The sequence below is a fragment of the Phyllostomus discolor genome, chromosome 4, assembly GCF_004126475.2.
Source record: "Phyllostomus discolor isolate MPI-MPIP mPhyDis1 chromosome 4, mPhyDis1.pri.v3, whole genome shotgun sequence".
NCBI lineage: Eukaryota > Metazoa > Chordata > Mammalia > Chiroptera > Phyllostomidae > Phyllostomus > Phyllostomus discolor.
Window position 1 is genome coordinate 21,068,642 of NC_040906.2, and position 20,025 is coordinate 21,088,666.

Genomic DNA, 20,025 nt, shown 5'->3' on the forward strand with positions numbered 1-20,025 from the left:
TTAATAGACACATACATGAAAATTATGAGTATATATTATTTTAAATCAGCTTAAACTTTTTGGAATTATGGAACATACAAGAATCAGTATGAAGAAAAGATACAAGATTTATTTTATGAATGATCTGAAAATGACCCCAAAAACATTTTATGTAAAACATTCATCTTGCCCATACTGGAATCAAGTACACTCTCACACTTTCAAAATGCATAATTATTTTTAAAAACAATGAAAACACTCTTTAAATAATGAATTCAGTGAGGGTTCTCTAGATATTAAATATTTGGTATAAAATTAACTATATCTGATTCAATGAATTATTACTTAAAAACTAATGGAGGTCTATCAAATCTACAACATCACCTACAATATCCTATCGTGTTACATGGAATGTAAAAACAAATTTAAAATAAACTGTATTTTGGGGGTTAGTTCATAGAGACATGGAAATTCCCATAGTAATACTCTTCTTTTATAGAGAGAAAATTATCTTTTTAATATAATTTTTTAATCTTTTTTTATTGTTGTTCAAACATAGTTGTTTCCACTTTCCCAGCACCATGTTCCCCCACCCCACCCACTCCCACCTAGAAAATGACCTTTTTATGTGAGGCCCAAGATTTAGTACTCTGAATGAGATTCTTAAGTAGTGGTTTAGTGTATGAGGACTAAAACCATAGAATGGTAGTATGTAGTAACTGATAAAATTGTTGTCCTTTAGATTTAATTACTTCATATACATCACATATTTATCTTGCTGCATGGCTGACTGGTAAAATAAAACAGGAGCATTTCTTGTTTTCTCTAGGATGAAACTGACACTTCAAAATATAGCCTGAGTTGGTAGTGAGGTCAAAGGGCATAACCCATATTCTGCAACTCAAACCTATAGGTTCCACTGAAGTGTCCAAACATCTCCATTCCCATTCTACATTTAAAATAATAAATACCCACAAATTTAGTACATATTTGAATTTCCACAGACTGGAGTAGGGAAAACAATAACATATCATAGCAAAGCATCATAAAAATTATAACATGTAATTATATGTTACATATAAGATACATGTATTTCTTTCCCTAAATTTCTTCTGTATTTAATACATTTTAAAGCTAAAGTTGTTCATTGTTAATGTTTTCTTACCAGAAAATATAAATTATCATTAGAAAGAAGTACTGGCTCTTCTCCGTCTTACATCCAAGTTTTAACATCTTCTAGGTGACATTTTCCCCCCGAAACTTCAATCAAATATAAGCACAAAACGTTCTTGTCTGGTTTTGTCATGCTTCGTGAGCAAGTTAAATAAAAAGTCAATAGAAACTAACATGTATAGGAGAGGACATTCAAAAGGAGCGTTCCAGCTAAGGTGACATCTGCATTATTGCATCTGCCAGAAGTCTGTGGCTGCAGGGAAATGGTCATCTTAAGTGAGCTCAATTTAGCACTTGAATGCCCAAGTGGAACTCACCGGGCTCGCCCCAGACCATTTCCCTGAGCCACAGGCACACCTATGATTTCTCAGCACTTGCCAGTGGGTGTAGTTTATCACACTGAACATAGTGGTGGTAGTCGTATGAAAATTAGGCCCTCCAAAAGTACACTTCCTAGCTTTTACTATTTACATGGAATATACCAGTAAGTAACAATGAAGGGGGAACAAATATTAATATTATCAGAATTAAAATAGTGAAAAAACACGTGAAATCTATGCACTACTGTGATAAAAGCAAGTTTTGGATAATATGCACAATTACTCATAGTAAATAAAGTTAATGTCAAAAATTAACAGAGAAATAGGTTCACATCTCAGCCTCCTGTAATTATATGGGATGAACTGTACACGATGATCATCTCCCTTAATTTTGAACATCTAAAATGGATAAAAGCAGACTTAAAAAAAAACAGTCGTCTACAGTGTTGCTAACAAAAATAGCAGCATTTTACAAAAAAAATACAGAGAACAAAATGGACCATTCCAGGAAAATTGCCCAAACAGAAGGAGATGCAAAGGAAGAAGCAACCGTCACAAATGACGGCGGAGACCTTCCATTCAGTAATTTAACACAGTGCCGCAGAAGCAGAGCCCGGCCGCCTTCTTTAGCAAATCACGTACAGAATTCAAAGCTTCATTCAACTTAGTTTTGTCCAGTAAAAAACCAAAGTTGTACAATTTAAGCAAGTATAATAATGTCCTTGAGTTAGATTCGGCAGTCAAAAATAGTTAAATAACTCAAATCAAAATAAGGAAATAAAAAAATGAAAAAAGTCACAGCAGAAGATAAGCAGATGCTCAAAGCTGGCAATTGACACTCTCACATGTTTTGCTTGCCTGCTCATGTGTGTGGGTGTTTGAGTATTATGACTGCTTTTCAATCTAAAACTGCTAATTCTACCTCACGTAAATAAATATGTTGGGGGTATAATGTTTGGAAATAGTTCTTGCTCACAAAAAGCCTGATTACAGTTAACTTCCTTTCTTACTTAGAGCAAAAGGGGTTCAGCTGTGCTTGTCATTAATAACTAACACAGTTGAAACATCATAAATGGGTTCTATGGTGAGAGGACTATCATCCCTTTATCTGCCACACTTACTATACTAAAAGTGTCTATTATACATAGTCTCATTTCCTGCAGATGTTATAATTTGCCTTCCCACATACTTAAAAATATATGTGTGTTTATATACATATGTGTGTAATATACATGTATGCATATGTCCGTGTACACATGCACATGTATGCATATATAGGCATATATCACATAGGGATTAAACACTGAATATCCTAGGCTCTGCAGTCCTGCTCACGTTTGATCTCAGTTCTGTCATTTATTAGCCTGTGATATCAAAGAAGTTGCTAAATGTCTTGGTGCCTTAGTTTAATACCTATAAAATCAGGATAATTACTACCTTCCTTAGGCAGTCAAAAACATTAAGTAAAATAATGTGCTTGAAACAGTGCCTCATATGTAGTCCATAAATTTGGTGATTAGTATTTTACACTTGGAAGGCACTCAAAATTGTTCGATTGAATCAAAATTCACGTCTCTGTGTTAACAGAGTTCTAAATACATTATTTTGTTACTTTACGGAATCAGTTATATCAGGAGAACCTGCTTGATGAAGACATTTGACACATTTATTTATCTGACTCACGGTACTTGCAATTCTGCCCTCCAGGCCCGATTTATTTGCAATGACCAAAGTTGAATCTGTCAATGTACTAATGGAGGAAAGGACTATAGGTAAAATTTTTGTAGTTTTTAATAGGTGAAAATAAGCATATTTCTGTCCAGTGAGTATTGATTAAAAAGGCTATATGAGAGGAGTATTTGTGTGTGGAAGAGTTGGTGCCCGCAGGGTAAGTATGGTGACAATAGTCATACTAAAGTTTGGCTATAGCTCAGCAGTGAAGGCCAATGGATAAGGCTTATGCAAATGCAGCTCCATTAAACATTCTGACAGACTTAACTTCTCTGAAACTGCTTGCAAAGTGATCTGGTAACACGCAGTTAATAGATCAAACATCTAAATCCCAGGGCACATACCAAGAGGCAATGGAATCCTACATGATACAACCCACATCACACTGAATAAAGAGAAAATTTTCAAAACCTAAAGAAATCCACTGTAGAAGAGATTATCACTCCTGGTCGATTAATGCTACTACACCACTTTATAACTTTGGGGAACTGCCTGGAACAGTCAACTTTCCTAGCATGGCCTTGAGCAGCTGTAAAAAAATTTAAGAGGAAAGGAGAAAGTCAGTGAACTCAACCGGGAAGAGAGTTGTTTGCCAAAGCTGTCTGAACACTGCTTATCACTACGTTGGTAAGAATGGACACAGCTCTAGAAGTCTCTCAGAGCCGGGATGCTGAGTGGATAATTTCCTTTTTTAAAAAAAAATATAAAAAATCTTTTACTATTCAACATTGAAATAGCAACCTAATTTTAAAATGGGACAAAGACTGTAATAGACACCAAAGTAGATATACAGATGGCAAATAATCATATGAAAAGATGTTCCAAATGTCAACAGGGAAATGCAAATTAAAACAATGGACAACACACTTATCTGGACGGTTGAAATTCAGAACACTGAAAATACCAAATGCTGAAGATTTGGAGCAAGAGGAACTCTTATGATCTCCTGGTAGAAATGCAAAATGGTAACTACTTTTAACAGTGGTTTATTTCACTTAGCATAATGCCCTCCAGGTCCACCTGTGCTGTCCCAAAGGGTAAGATTTCCTTCTTTTTTATGGTTAAGTAGTATTTGAGTGGGTGAGTCTTAACACCCACTGTTTTGTCTCATCATCCTGAAGAAGGCTGGGGTTTCATCCATCATCCTCAGCATAATACATGTTGACTTTCACCCTTCAAGGCAAGGGATTTCTTACTGTAATTTCCACTTTCTCAAATACGTGGAAAACTCATCTGTTATTACTCTGACACTGACCTTATTTTAAGCAGTTTTGTTTTCTTCATTCCAGTCAGTGGACATTACAATACATACTAAAGATGTGGGTATATTCAACTTGCCAGTCAAGTTCTAGGCTTCCTTTCAGATGACTGTATGTAAATATAAGCATAGACTAGCCATGAGTTTGAGCGATAGTCTCATCCACTCTCTAGTGAATATGTTTATTAAATACCAGAAGAATTTTAGCATGATTAACAGCTTTAGAGTGGGAATTGTGTTTATTAGCATAATGGAGTGTTATTGATCTTTTGAAAAGGATAGGATTATCACTAGCTTCTTCGCCTTCTTTTAAAAAAGTGATTTTGGTATTAAAATAAGTGACGATGCATCATAAAGAAAATTAAGAAGTGTTGTATTAAAAATATATAAGCAAATGCAAATTGTGATGCTAAAAATGAGCTTTTAAATGTATATATCTAAAAATCTCAAAATAGTCTTTGTAAGTCACATTTTTTCCTTCTCAGGGGAAAAATGGAAAGCTTTCTTGGGCACTCATTATGTGTCAGGTTTCCTTCACACCTACATCATTTAAGCTCCACCAACTACAACGCAGACATCAGCAGAAAGAACGTGAGGCCAGACCAGTAAGGGAGGCACCGTGCCCGTGACTCCACAGTGGGCGAGACTGCACGCCAGTCCGTCTGACCAGCTCCATCGCCAGTGCGCCTTCCAGTGCACAAGGAGGAACCAAGTGAAACTCAATGCACGTCTAGCACTCCATACTCTATCCTCTCTTTAAGTTTCTTGTTTTCTCCCCCTAGCGACTCCCAATGCCTATTCTCCCAGGATCCTGTAAGAAAAGTGCAAAAGGACCTGGCATATTGATTCCAGAGATATTTTGAAGCAGTAGGATTTGGGGGTTCTTTCAAATCATACCAAATAAATAGCTACCTCCTGGGCCTATACGTAGAGCCAGCCTTCCCAACCCTGAAGCAGCTGAGATCCTGAAACAAAGGGAACCACAAATAAGTGTAAATGAAAAAGAGCAAGTAGGACAAGGGATCTTAGCTTTTCTCCAAACTGGCAATAATCAGCCACATGACGCCAACCATTAACAGAGAGTGACTATTACCACTGGGGCCACTATATATGCCTTCATGACTGAGCCTCTCTGGATATTTAGAGACTGAGAAAAAAGCAGAAGATGCCATAATCTGTAAAGGCAGAAGACGGTGATGGTGAAGATAATCAAAACAGAGCAAGGAAGCTCAGGTCCTACACACTTGCCATCAGCTGCAATTGCTCTCAACTTCAGGACCCTACATGCCATTGCATGACTGAGACAGGTGGCTTCAGTGGCCATCGACTTCCATTTCATTTCTCTAACCCCTCTAAATAACAACCAGTATCAAATTGCTATGTGTGCATCTGTGACACACCAGAAGAACTCAATTAAACAGTGCAGTTTCACTCAGATAAGAATGAATCCAGGGTTTAAGTTTACTCATGCCATGAATCATCTGCTGAGATCATTGTTAAGCATAATTTTTTTAGAATCTTTTAAATTATTAAAAAGCACTATATAAAAGTGTTTGATGTAGATAATTAGGAATAGAAAATATCTCTATTTGCAAATATAGCTATGCAAGAAAAAGAAGACAGAAAATGTCAAGTTTTCAGCAAATAAATACAACAGATACTACAAGTGACTTGAAACAGTGACTTGTTCTAATCTTCCCAGGACCTTAGTCACTATCAATCTGCGCTTATTTTTATTAGCTGGAAGCTCAACCTGCCTTCTGGTTGTAACAAAAACTACTCAATTAAAACATCGAATTTGTCTAAATATCAGGAGGTTTATCAAGTGGAAATTTAAATCACAATTACATCTGCTATTTTTCACCCCAGGCCTTTTCCACCGCTGCAATGGGAGTACTGTAAGTTTCTAGCACCCTCATGTGGTTTAATTGCAGCAGTTTCATAGGCAGTTGAAATCCGTTGTCTGAAACTGAACACAGTGGAACACGCTATAATTCAATATGGAAGTTCAGCTGGCCCCATAAACCAAGAAAGGAGACCTCAAGTCAGCAGAATTCCAAGACAAATGTATGGGCTCCATTCTGAACTTGTCTGCTATCCACTGTTCATTTTATGTGATCACTAGAAAGAATGACTTACAAGCAAGATCAGAATTGCTAGTTTTCAAAACCAAGCATTTGTTGTGGGCAATTGTTGAACAGATGAAAAAGAACCTCATTTTGCTCAAAAAGAATAGCAAGTGTTTTTAGTGCCCAGCTTGTATGCATCCTGTTTAAGTAAACACACCAACTCCAGGACATCGGTGAGAATTCAAGGTTTTGAGCTCTTCCACTTGTCCTCAACCACAACTTTTACTGACTAATTTTTCTATATTTTCCCATATCATTTAAGAACAACTTTGCACACACAGGCAAAAAAAATCCCTCTCTAAACATATTCCTAGGCTTGTAGCTGAGGTTTCTTTCCAATAGTATTTCAGATCTCTGTTAAGGGGGGGACGCTGAAGAACAATATACTGTGTTCCTTAAATTGGTAATAAGTACTCCTCTTATCCAAAATACATTTTAAGACTTATCTGTGATTTCGTAAACCTGAGGTGCCCCAACAAACGGTCTTTCCACAAAAAAATAAAAAGTAGATTTTAAAGTACTGACATAATTGGAATATTCGGAACATGAAATTTTAGAAATAAGTGGCCATGAAGGAGGTAAAAATGTAAATCAGTAAGAGGTAAAGATTCTGTTAACAGAGACATGAATGTGGCTTAGGCTGAACTAGAAATTCCAATATTAAATATACCAGCAAAATGCAAGACAAATACATTTGCTTTTCAATATACAGCAATGTGTTGTTTGATATTAAAAGAGAAAAATAGTCTTTAGAATTAAGAAAATGTATAGGAAACAGGAATATTATTTTGATTATTCAAATTTAACCCTAGGTATCATTTAGTACTTAAATAGCACATGCTATCATAAAGGTACATTGATTCTCATACATCCAGAAGACCTAATAAGAGCATCATTATGTTTGATGGCAAGGATGGGGTAGAAGATAGCCCAATATGAATACATACCTTTCAGTAGGTAAACATCTAAAAAACTGCCATTTCTTCTGGGTAAGGCTACTGTTTTCCAACCTTGGCACTCTTTACATTATTGAAGCATAATTCTGGCCAAATGCTTAAGGGTGAGAAGAGACTATCCAAAAATTGCACAGGAGGTATCTGGAGCCAACCAGAGCCATGCTGCCTTACCTATTGAGCCCCTTTAGTGTCTTTTCCATGTTTAGAATGTCACGCATTTTATACAAAAACCACTTGTCAATGGACGTGAGCTTCGCAACCTCATCAAGGGACATGTTGTCTTCCAAAGCCTGCCAAAAGGAGAAGAGATATATTTTTTGGCAAACATGTTATAAATGTCTTATTTGGTTGAAAACATGGAGCAGCCATCCTGCTCCTTGTTGTTCAGAGAGCCTGAGGCTATAGACTGAGACATGAAATATGAAACTGATATCATATCATTGATGTTGCTCCCAATAAACCTACAAATACTGCCACCTCTTTCCACAGCGACATACAAAGGAGATGCTCTGAGTTCATCAGACTGGTGTATGTTTCGAAAAATCCCCTTAATAGGCTCAGCCTCCTGCTCTTAATATGACTGTTACCAACTATATCCTAAAATTGGGACATCTCTTTGAAATTAAATGGAATCTATTGAAACTACAGTTAAGCCAAATTGGTAAGAAAATCTAGAATCATTTGACTTGCATTTGGATAATTATCCTTTAGCAAACCGCATATTTTTATCACTTCATTCCACATGCATGCAAAGTAGTCAGTGAGAATTCATAGGTCTAATTTGGCTTGGTGTTATTACTATAGGATATACCCTCACAGAGGACTTCAAAAAATTATTTTGAATCAGTAACTTTGACTTTTGCACTAAAGCAGGCATTTCACACAATCCTAATATATGCCAAAACAGAGTAGTAATAACTTCAGTTCTGATAGGCAACTCAGCCTTTTTCTGCAGCTTAGTTTGACAATTTCTCAAGAGTAAAATTACAACTATGGGTCATTAGGCTAAGGAGAAAAGCCAAGTGTATAAAGGCAACTCTCAAAACCAAAACTTTCATATTCAAAAGATGTCTACTTTTATATAGAAATAATCAGATAATATTTCAAAACAACATATTATAAAATGGCACATTATATTTCTAGATCCCATTAATGTGCGTGTGTGTGTGTGTGTGTGTGTGTGTAACTAGCAACTCTGTTGTTATATTTCAACCTAGGGAGCTTAATTTTCTTAAAATTTGTACTTATTTCTGATATCAGTGAGACCATAAATATAAGTGCTGAGAGACAGCATAGTTTATAATTCTATTGACTGGAATAGATGACATCTAATGGGAATACTCAAAGGCATGTTCATTTCATAAGTATAATTCTCCCTGTAATTACAGCCAGATTCCCAAGGACTTAATATTCTGTCCTATTTTCCAAGTGATTAAAGCACAATTAGCTGTTGGCTATCAACACTGGGAGGGGGATAGAACCTGAAGACAGCACGTTTTTGACAGACCGGAGGAAGTTCGCACACAATCGCACAACAGTGATCACTGTGCGATTGATCGGGGACCTAAAATCCTGCAGTCTTGTCACTGTGAGGAAGGACAAACATTGTCACTTCTGCAGTTTTGAAGGGAAAGCCAGATCCCGCCCATCTTGCAGTTTTGCCATTCACATGGCTATAATGAAGTTCATAATGACCCCAAGCAAGTTTGAGGTGACTCTAATGTTCCCCGAATCAAAAACAATGCCCTGTGTTCTCCCCAAATCAAAAGAGGTGATGATCCAGTCATCCTGAAATAAGACTGCTGCCAAAGTCAGACCTCGGAGCAAGCTGGCCTTCTCTAAGAATCATGAAAGCGAACGAAGATTTACACACTCCCTTCATTCTTTTTCCCCTTCAGCTCTCCACAGTTCTTAGACTCTTTGTCAAAATCACCAAGTTCTCGGTTGCTGTGGAAATGAACAGTAATGATGACCTCTAACAAACAGAAATCAGTTCCTTCTCCCGGCACTCTGGCAGACAATAACTTATACCTCAGACCCTGCACTTCTTGCTCAAATGCAGGGCACTCTGTGTAAGAAAGAATCTCCGCACATTTCCCCTGAATTTTCATCTTTTATAAGTCTGTTAGAAAAGAATCAGAGGTTTGCTTGAGTTTGACTGCCTGGCTGGGAACTTGGAAATATTTCCTTTTTTTTCATCTACTTTAAATTGGCAGAAGCATGATAACTAGACTTAAGAAAAAACCCTCTACTGCTCTCTATCTGAAAAAAATTATATGTATCTAGATATATAAATACACATATGAACGTGATAGGTTGCTTTTAAAAAAAAGACTGAAATGAAAACAATAAAGAAGGTGAGATGGCTTTCTGAATTAGTCTCTCATTATTACTATCACCCCCACCACCTGGGAAAAATGTTATTTCTCTATTACCTTGAAATTCAACATTGAGGAGTGTTCATCAAAAGATACTACTATCTCCCAGATTTCAATGGGAACTAAATATTCTGCATGTAGGAACCATAAAGATGAGAAGAATATATAACACATGCAATAAAGGAAACATTCCCTCCTTCTTTGCAGGACTGTCAATATACAGACAGAAAAGTTGTAGAGAGTTCCGAATCACTAATCGCATTTTGACATTGCAACAACAACAAATTACAGAGGCAGATAGCTCTTGTAAAGACAAAATTCCTGCTTTCCTCGACTCATCCTGCATGTACACATGCACACAGGAGACGGTCAGCAGGGCTTTGCAGCCCCAGCGTCATTGGACACTGTTGGAAGATTAACGCCTAAGCTGCCTTAAATGTCAGAAAACCACACAGAGATTTCTGACCAGACAGACCCCAGCTGCCCAAGTCACCTTTTATAAGATCAGATAAGCGGAAACTTCAAAGCCTAGTAAACATGAAAGGAGATTAATATGGCACTTAATTTGCATAAAAGGGAAGGAGGGAGTAGAAGTGAGTAATGTGTGGCTCTTTTTGTTCTAAAAGTAAGACCAATAAAATAATTACATAGAAAAAAGCCTACAATTATGGAAGTTCTTTATAGTCTCTTGTTGTTGTTTAAACACAGAAAAAGAAGTAGATAAAGAGTATTCTAGAGTCTTAGGTAACCTGTACTAAATGATACTATTTATACACCTTCTTTTCTAAGATATAGTTTTCTAAGATACACCTTCTTTTCTAAATATAGTTTTACATATTTTCAAGAAGCAAGTAGTGAGAGTGATAGGAAATGACAAGTCAGTACTATCAAATCTACTTAAGAGTATTGATACTACATACACTAAAAGGGAGGAACATTTTTTCTGTCATCATCCCTTAAAACTGTAATACATCCTTAAACCTAGACTTAAAGTCTAATAAAAAGGGTAATTTTTCATTAATTACTATAGAATAATCTGTTGAAATCCATAAATATCCCCAATCTAATGCTACTAAAATCATTAAAAATTGTCCCCAAATCCCTGAATTCAAGATCACTTTGTGATTCAGTTTTACTTCAACGTTCAGGCTACCTACATTCTGAACAAAATAGTGGCTCTGGGCCCTTTGTCACGTATTACCTTGGCAATGGCGTAGATGCGGGTGCTGGAGGGGTCAGACAGCTCTCTTCTGAGGTCTAGGTTTGATGGCCAGTCTTTGTTCATAGGGAGTTGGGAAGTGAAGCCATTGATAGAGGGGTGGCACATCCGTAAAGCCTTCTGGAAACTCTCCTCAAAGGTACGGCCAATGGCCATGACCTGTGATACACATTTGATAGATCGTATTTAAAGAAGGAGCTTATGTGTTTCTAATCCATAACAGAACTAGAAAGAGAATGCTTTCCAGAAAAGACCTAAGAATAAAACATGCATCAGAAGAACATTACTCAAATTTAGGTGTTATTTCTCTTCTTCTCTCCTTTTCGATGGGGGTTTGATATAAAGTCTTCAATACTAAGCCAGTCATTTACCTCTTACAGAATTTAACTGTCTTTGCTGAGACTGATGAGGAAATCACCTACACCTCCTCCGGACCATAGTATTTACACTAACATATCTGTGGCTGGAGCAACATAAACCCTTTCCTAATAAGATCTTGCTTTTGTGCAGATGTGTTTTAGAATAGAAAGCAAATGAAGAGAAATCAGGCACATATTAACATGCAAAAAAGACCTATTTATAAACAGGTATCAGTCAGTACCCAAGACAGGCAGGCTTTCTTTATAGCAAAGCATTAATATTAATAGAACCTTGAGAATCATAACAAATACTGATAAATTTAGATTTTGAGAGTAGGTGGAGACTAAATTCTCCATGACAAATTCAATGTGTCTTCCCATGATCTTTCTAGCTCATTGTACATTAATCAATTAGGAAGACCATGTGGTGATTTAGTTTGGACAAGTTACAAGTCAGAACTAAACTTAAATTGACTTTGAAGCCTATTCAGTTATTTTCAGTGGATAAACACTGTCTTTGAATCTTTCCACAGAATAATAGACTGCTATGCATTTTAGGTTGCCAATTTAAAATAATAACAGTCATGATGCTGCCATCAGTAGACTTCCATGATTCCTCAAATAGGCCCGAATTCCCATGAATGTCATTTTAGTAAATCTTCATGTCAGTTGTGTAACGACATACAAATACCAAGATCACTATAGCCAAACAGATAACCTTGCCTCACTGCTTCAAATTTAATTAGAAATAAGGGAAGATTCTTAAGAGAGAGAATAAATAAAATCTTAGTCTAATTCAGATATGCAACTTGCAAGACATAGTGGTATTTGAAGAGTTAGACTATAATGTTCATAGGTTTGCTCGTCTAGGCATGGGAGAGACTGCCAGATGTAAGATGTTTTATGGCATATCAAATTAAGGAAATATGTTTGAAATATTTAATAAAATTTGTAAATATTACATATTTAAAAGTTATCCCTATAAAGTAACTAGTTCTCTACTCACCATAATTTTTATTATTATTTAAGTATACTATACATAATGGTATATGGAATAAATGCAATAAAGAGAAGCAAACTTTCCTATATATTAACACAGGAATATATAACAGTATTTACTCAAAATTTGTGCTCTTTAATACTTTGTATTATAAAAGTTCACATTCACTAAGTGAAAATTTCACCATTTTTCCAGTGGAATATTGGCCTTCCCTTACCATATTCTATTACTTTCTTATAGCACCTGTATACAGTATATGAATACTATATTTTAACATTTACACAGTTTAATTCAAATTATTTCTGATTCATTTTACATATTCTGAAGTTAGCAACCACAAATAATGCATCACAATTACCATCTTACTGTTTTATCCTCCTACTACCTGGATGCAGTAAGAATTCAGGAAACGTTTGCTCACCTGAGTTGAACTAAATGAACTAAACGTTAAAGTTAACTGACAGCAAAAAAATCCCTCGGGTGATAAACTCTAAATGAAGCCATTACAAAATTATCTCACATTCTCTCTCCTATAAATTATACTGTAAACATTATGAAAAGGGACACTGCACACAAAATGTAACCTAACTAACAGGGTTTTGGGGGGTTTTTTGGCAAAAACACTACCAATGAAACTTTTCATGACATTTGAGTTCTAATTCTACAGTGTACCTTGAAGCATAATAGAAAAAATAAGATTTAAAACAACGATGAAAGAAGAAAAAGTACTACTTTTCTTTTACAGCCAAGAAGACATTTTCATTTAAAAGGTCAAATTGTTCCTTGTCAGTTATTACTTTAAAACCTTCCATTAATATCTTGGAAACTAAGGAAACCAAAACAGTAATAGTTCTGCCTTTCACATGTAAATATGATTGATTAGTAAAATGTTGGGCTTTTTTTCCCTTTTCCCCTGCACTGCTGATGAATTTAAACTTTCTCTCCTGTGACCAGTGGCATGCATTTCTAAAATGATTCATCTGAGTTTAGGGCTATAATCTGTGTCATGGCAAAAATGAAAGCCAATAAGAATGGCAGGTCACATGTAGTTTTTTTGCTCTGTAATCTAACTGGCTGAGATACCTAGACATACACTAAGAGGTCCTACATTGACCTTTTCAACGAGAGAGATGAGATAAAGTAAAACAGTCAGATAGATAGAGATATATTTTGAGATTTGTATATACTGCTAGTATTCAAAATTTCTACCCATGAACAATGACAATAATACTGATGCAATACATTTATTAGAAGTGTGGTATGAATCTACCTTTAAAGTTATTGCTAAACATTTATATGTATTAGTCCTAAACCTTATAAGAGCCCCACACAGTAATATTATCATCTCCACTTTTCAGATGGAGAGGCTGAGGGTCCAATGTTCTCTGCATGAGTGTCTCGAGCGAGTAAGAGGCAACACCAAGAGTAAACCCCAAGTTCACCTTGTTGTAAGGCTAATATTCTCTCTACTCTGCCAACCCTCCTGGATGCAAAAAGAACTAAAGCTCTTGGTGAGAGTGGCAAGAGGGTGAATCTCAGGCATAAGGATCTGAATTCCTTTGTCTTCTCCTGCACATGGAGCACTGCTTATTTAAAGATGGAATAATCAAAAACTAACTTTAATTTAAAATTTAAAATAGAACATTATGTAAAATTGCAAGGTGCTGAAAGCTTGCAATACTTCAGTGTAGTAAAAGGGGCCTGAATATTCCACTGTGCTCTTCACAATTTAGAATTTTAGAGCTAGAAGGGCCATGAGAGATTTTCCAGTCCAGCTGCTTTCTTTTGTAGATGTGATGTGGAATGTGAGGTGCACAGAGACTATAACCACAATTTACATGGGCTGAAGTTAAATTCTTATCCACAGTTCACTGGTCTTTTTGGTACATCATGTTATATTTAATATAGTATTATTCCTTTGATTAGGTTATAAAATATATTAAAATTCAGTTATGTAAATATAGGCATGTGTTTTTATATATGTGTATATATTATATACCTACATATACGGCTTTTCCTTTTGAATGCTCTTAGAATACTAGAATGCTTGGATGTTCTTAGAATCCATTAAATGGGCATGTAGCCAATGTCTTATGTTAACAGTCTAATAGGAAGATAGTGAAACAGTAGACATGAAATGAAATTCCTATATACCTTCAACTAATAACACAGTAAGTATCAAGGCAACCTTAAGACTTTCAACAATATTAAAAATTAGACAAAATAATTGAGAACAGGATGAAATAAAGAAATTAACCAAGGACTCACCTCTCCTACACTCTTCATAGAGCTACCAATCCTGCTAGATGTTCCATGGAAACGATCAAGATCCCAGCGAGGAATCTTGGTAACCATGTAATCCAGGCTAGGTTCAAAGCAGGCTGAAGTCTTGCCTGATACAACATTCTTGATTTCTGGAAGTGGGATTCCTAGGGCAATCTTTGCAGCAATGAATGCCAATGGGTAGCTATAAAGGAAGAGACAAATTTATTTTTTTCTTTCCACAATAAGTATTAAAAGCAGCCCAAAACATAAATTGGTCTTTCTTAGAAATTCTGAGTGTCACAGGTTCAATTCCCAGTCAGGGTACATGCCCGGGTTGCAGGCCATGACCCCCAGCAGCTGCACATTGATGTTTCTCTCTCTCTCTATCTCCCTCCCTTCCCTCTCTAAAAATAAATAAATAAAATTTAAAAAAAAATTTAAAAAAGAAATTCTGGTATTATTCCACAACAGGATATAAAACACACATAATTCTCCATTCTGAGTAGAAGTATCCAATGGCCACATCTAAAATAATGTGAATCATGATCAAGTATAGAGGCACAGATCTAAAAGAATTCATTTCCTGTGTCTGACACCCAGTGCTACGGCTCTCAACCTTCATTTCTTCAATCCAAAATCAGTAGCTTCTTTGATAAATAAAGTATTCAGTTGTGTAAAACCTCCAAAATATATGCATGCCTGGGAAGACAGTGGAGTTAGCTGAGACCATGGGGTATATAATAGTCAGAAAATGTAAGCATTGCAAGTTTGGGTCCTTGCTCTATCTCTAAATTAGCTTTGAATTTTGGGTTTCCTGTAAACCTGTCACTCTGAAAACTAGACTATCCTCCCCTGGAATGTCAGTTTTGGTAATAGTGTTTGAGAAAATAATTCATAGACCTATAGGATCACATACAAGTCCTTTAATGTAACTCCCCCATCTAGCAGGTGAGGAGACCGACAGAGACACTAAGTGATACAGCCAGTCTCACGGTGAGTAGAAGAACCAGAAGGAGAACTTGGGTTTCCTGGCTCTCACCTAGGGCAACATGCCTTCCGCCAGCCCATGCAATACCGTGCCCACACAACACATAAAAAAATCTTTAGCAGTAAACGTTTTTGTTCATTTAAATACCATATAGTTTAAATGCCAGATGTTAAATATACTAATAGGGAAGAAAGTATCAATTAATCTTCCCTCCAACTATGTTTGCCAACAGTTATTAAATGGATAGCAAATTTATTTTATTTGGTGGCAGCATTTACCTATAGAAAAGCCCTATATTGTTTGTTTTCGTGGAGTTTGTTAAACTAAAATAATGTATATTGAGTGCCTGAGTCAAATGAACTATGTCATTTGTCTGCTATTTGCTACACCTGAAAAAGCCAATTGAGAACTAAAATTAAGGATTAATTTGTGCTTTTTTACAACATCTGCAAAGTGTAATTAAGAAGCAGATTTTTCTTAGCCTGTGTTGACCACCCAGATTTTGATTAGTTTATGATTAGCCAGCAAACAAAGCCAGCTAGCAATACTATTTGCCACAATCTGGCAGCGAGCTCATTAATAACCATGTCCTTAGGGTGCTAAATGAGCTGGAGCCAGCATACGGAAATGGGGACTAGAGTTTGTAAATGTAGCACAGTCTTTACTAGCTGTCAGTTTTCCAGTTCACTCTGTGAAGAATCCACAAACCCATGGTCAAGCATCCTGGCCTTACCCAGTGGCCTTTGAGGCCAGGGCAGAGCTTCGGGACAGTCTGGCATTCACTTCAATGATGCAGTATTCCATTGAGGTAGGATGAAGGGCAAACTGAATGTTGCATTCACCCACAATGCCCAAATGGCGAACGACATTGATTGAAGTACGTCTCAACATCTGAAACTCTGCATTGGAGAGTGTCTGGGCAGGGGCCACAACAACGGAATCACCTGTACATCCAAGCAGCACTCATTAATTTATTTGCAGGATACGAGACACAAGACAGTCCAAGGGGTCAGTGGGAAAAGCATTATTTTATGGTGATACATAGAAGGCGCATCGGGTATTATTTCCTCTGATTCTTGTTTTACCTGCCTTATTCCGACATATTTCCAGATACCCTTCTAACCTTTTCCAAGCTCATCTAGCTGTGAAAGCTTTAGTCATCTTACACATAAACATTAACTTCTTCAATTTCTCTTCTCTTCATCTCAAATCACCTCTCTCTCAAGTTCTTCCTTCCATAAAATATCTCTTCTTCAGCCCATACTGGCTGAGATGAGATCATCTGTCCATTTTCTCACTCCTCTTCACTATCACTTGTGTCTTTAATCTCTCAGCCCTTAGTCACCTGCTGCCTGCAAACATGCTCAGATCTCTACAAGCTCAAGAAGCCCCTCCCCCAGCGCTGCTACATAACTACAAGAACCATCTCTCATTCTTTACATGACAAACTTCTTGAAAGTTTACCAATTCTGTTTAGCATTAATTGACACAAAAGATTCAACATGGCTCACATAACCAATTTTGTATTGAAACTGTCCTCTGGAATATCCAAAAGCCTTATCAAAACCTCATTCTTGACCTTTCATAGCATTTAATACAGCCAAAACCAAAGCCCTTTTATGAAGTATTTTGTTACATTGGCTTACTTGGTGCTGTTCTCCCCTGCTTTTCTTCCCATCACTCTCTTCTTTTTATTCAGCACTAATTCTTCCTCTCTCTCTCTCCTGCTCTGTAAAATCTAAATGTTTCCCAAGGTTAAGTCCTTGACCCTATTCTCTTTCTTTCTATGCCTCTGTCTTTGAATACTTGGTAAATGCTTCCAGCTTCTATTATTACCTTTATACCAATGACTTTCAATAACATCGTAACAACTTCTTTATTTTGGTCCTGTTGTTGAATTCTAATTCCATATTTTTAACCCTTTTCTTGAGAGTTTCACCTGTATCTCAAATTTAGCATCTCTAAATTCAAAGTCATCATCTGTGCTCTCTAGTCTGACTAATTTCCCTTCCTCAAGAACCTATTTCTATTGCTCGTGGCTATTTTTTCATTCACTTGGTGACAACACCCGTCTGTTTGAGTCTGCTTAACCTCCTCCCTTACTTCCCAACACCACATCTTATAAATTTCATCTTCACTATATTGCTTAATACTAGACACCTTCCTCAAGTGAAATCAGAATAATAATTCTTGCCCTACTTCGTAGGATTTTTCTGAAGGTGAGATTAAATGTGAGAATATTTTCAATACTGTGAATACTATATATATATATATATATATATATATAGTATTCAGTTCTTATACTGAATAGGAACTTATATATATATGTTTATCACTAAATCCTGTTAAAAATAAATAAAAAAATAAAAGTTTACACTAGACTGCAAGATAAGAATGGTAATAGCTATTGGCCAACAGAGACATGGGCAGAAGGCATTCCTATACTTCTCGAAGCTTCTGTGCCTACCTGTATGAACGCCCATGGCATCGACGTTTTCCATGTTACACACAGTGACACAATTGTCATCAGAATCTCGGACCACTTCATATTCTATTTCTTTCCAACCCGTTACCGACCTCTCCACCAGGATCTGGTTGGTCATTGCAAAGGCCTGAAAATCGGTAACAAAAGATACCAAAGAGTTAGAAAAAGCACTGCTTTTAAACATGAATATTTGGCAAACTGCCCTAGCCTCAATCCTGGTCAGCCCTGAAGTCTCAAGGCTCATCTCCATCCTGCTCTACTCTCCAGCAGGCACACTGTGTCAGAAAATCAGTGAGGTGCTAGGAATAGCATCCTGCAGTGAATGTGCTTGATTTACATTATTGAGGCTTGCCATTCAAAGTGCTGATATGACATTAAATCAAACTAATTTAGGAAAAGAGAAAATAATTGAGCAATCAGGCAGAGGGAAATGAAATTATTTCAGCAGCGAGGCTTCTGTGAGACCAGAAAATGGGAGAAGTGTGAATAAATATAGAAAAATAAGTCTAAAGACTCCGGCTTTTTCTCTAAAATAGCTGAGGGTGCTTCGCACAGTGACATACACAATAAAAGTCAGTTGATGCTGATGAGCAGAAGAAAGGAGATGATGATGGTTGTAAATAGTTGGCCAAGATGGCACACGAAACTTGGGAATTAGAAGAATCATATGCAACTATTATTATAGTTAATCACTGTCTAAGTGCTTAAGTACTCTGAGTCATACATCACACATGCCTGATTAAACAGATATGAATTAGTATAATCATCACTTCACATTTACTGAGTACCCACCAGTAGGTAGAACTGAACTCAAAATATGAAAGCGGAAGTCTTTGACCTTAGGACATGTAGTGCCTGAAAATGCAAGACAGAAATGTCCTTTGTCTCTTAATAGACTTGATTTGTGATGGCAGTGAAAAGAAGAGAAAGCAACTGGGGAAAGTAAATTTTTTCAGGTTACTAGTAGGCAGTAAAATGAAAGAACTCAACGTAAGTTTTTCCGTGATGTATCTCAACACTGTTTTTTTAACCTCAGTCAACACCACAGGCTCCAGTATGCACAACTGAAAATGGAAACCATTAGTCCCACAGCTGCGCATGAAGAGGTTTCCAAAGTGGTTAGGAAACTCCGTAGCCAGTGTTAACAATTTAATAATTATTATTTTTTTGTTAGAATTGCTTGCTAAGAGGGAATTTCAGGGGACATTGGGAAGGGTTCACGGGAACAAACTTAAAGGACACATGGACAAAAACTAGGGGGAGGGCGGTAATGGGAGGGAAGTGGGGAGGGTTGGGAAGGGGGGCTGGATTGGGAGTAAAAGCGAGAAAACTGTATTGAACAATGATTTAAATAAAATTTTAAAAAAAGAATTGCTTGCTAAAAGAAGAAATCTGGGAAACAGGGTATAAATTGGGGAAAGCTTTTTGCATTCTCATGGAGTAGGCTGAATATTGGGGCACAGGACAAGTAACGCCATCTTCACCTGTTGTCTTAGCTTCTTTTCTTTTTCCTTTTCATCTCAGATTTCATACAAAACATTGACTTACATGAGCTAATGAAGTTTATTATCGTGCTAAACATAACCTCAAGAGAATAGGGGTGGTTTAGGATACAATGTTACAAGTAATCATTATCAAGAGAAAAGCTAGGTTTTCAACAAAGAAAACCATTCAATGGCCTAATGATTATTTCAGAGGAATATAAATAATTAAAAATTATCCTCCAAAATCTTCTTCATTAGTAAATATTTTTAGAGAATTCAGTATGTGGGATGTTTCTATACT

General features: G+C 36.5%; 1 protein-coding gene across 1 annotated transcript in view; it reads right to left on the reverse strand.

Annotated features, from left to right (window-relative positions):
- The window catches only part of CPS1 (carbamoyl-phosphate synthase 1), a 115,266-nt gene that overhangs the window by 48,908 nt on the left and 46,333 nt on the right, over positions 1–20,025 (reverse strand). Inside the window, exons 17-21 of the mRNA XM_028509428.2 lie at positions 18,223–18,367; positions 16,489–16,699; positions 14,771–14,969; positions 11,126–11,302; positions 7,718–7,836 (exon numbers count right to left, since the gene is read on the reverse strand). Of these exons, the coding sequence (XP_028365229.1) occupies positions 7,718–7,836; positions 11,126–11,302; positions 14,771–14,969; positions 16,489–16,699; positions 18,223–18,367 (851 nt within the window). The remainder of the gene's footprint in view (positions 1–7,717; positions 7,837–11,125; positions 11,303–14,770; positions 14,970–16,488; positions 16,700–18,222; positions 18,368–20,025) is intronic.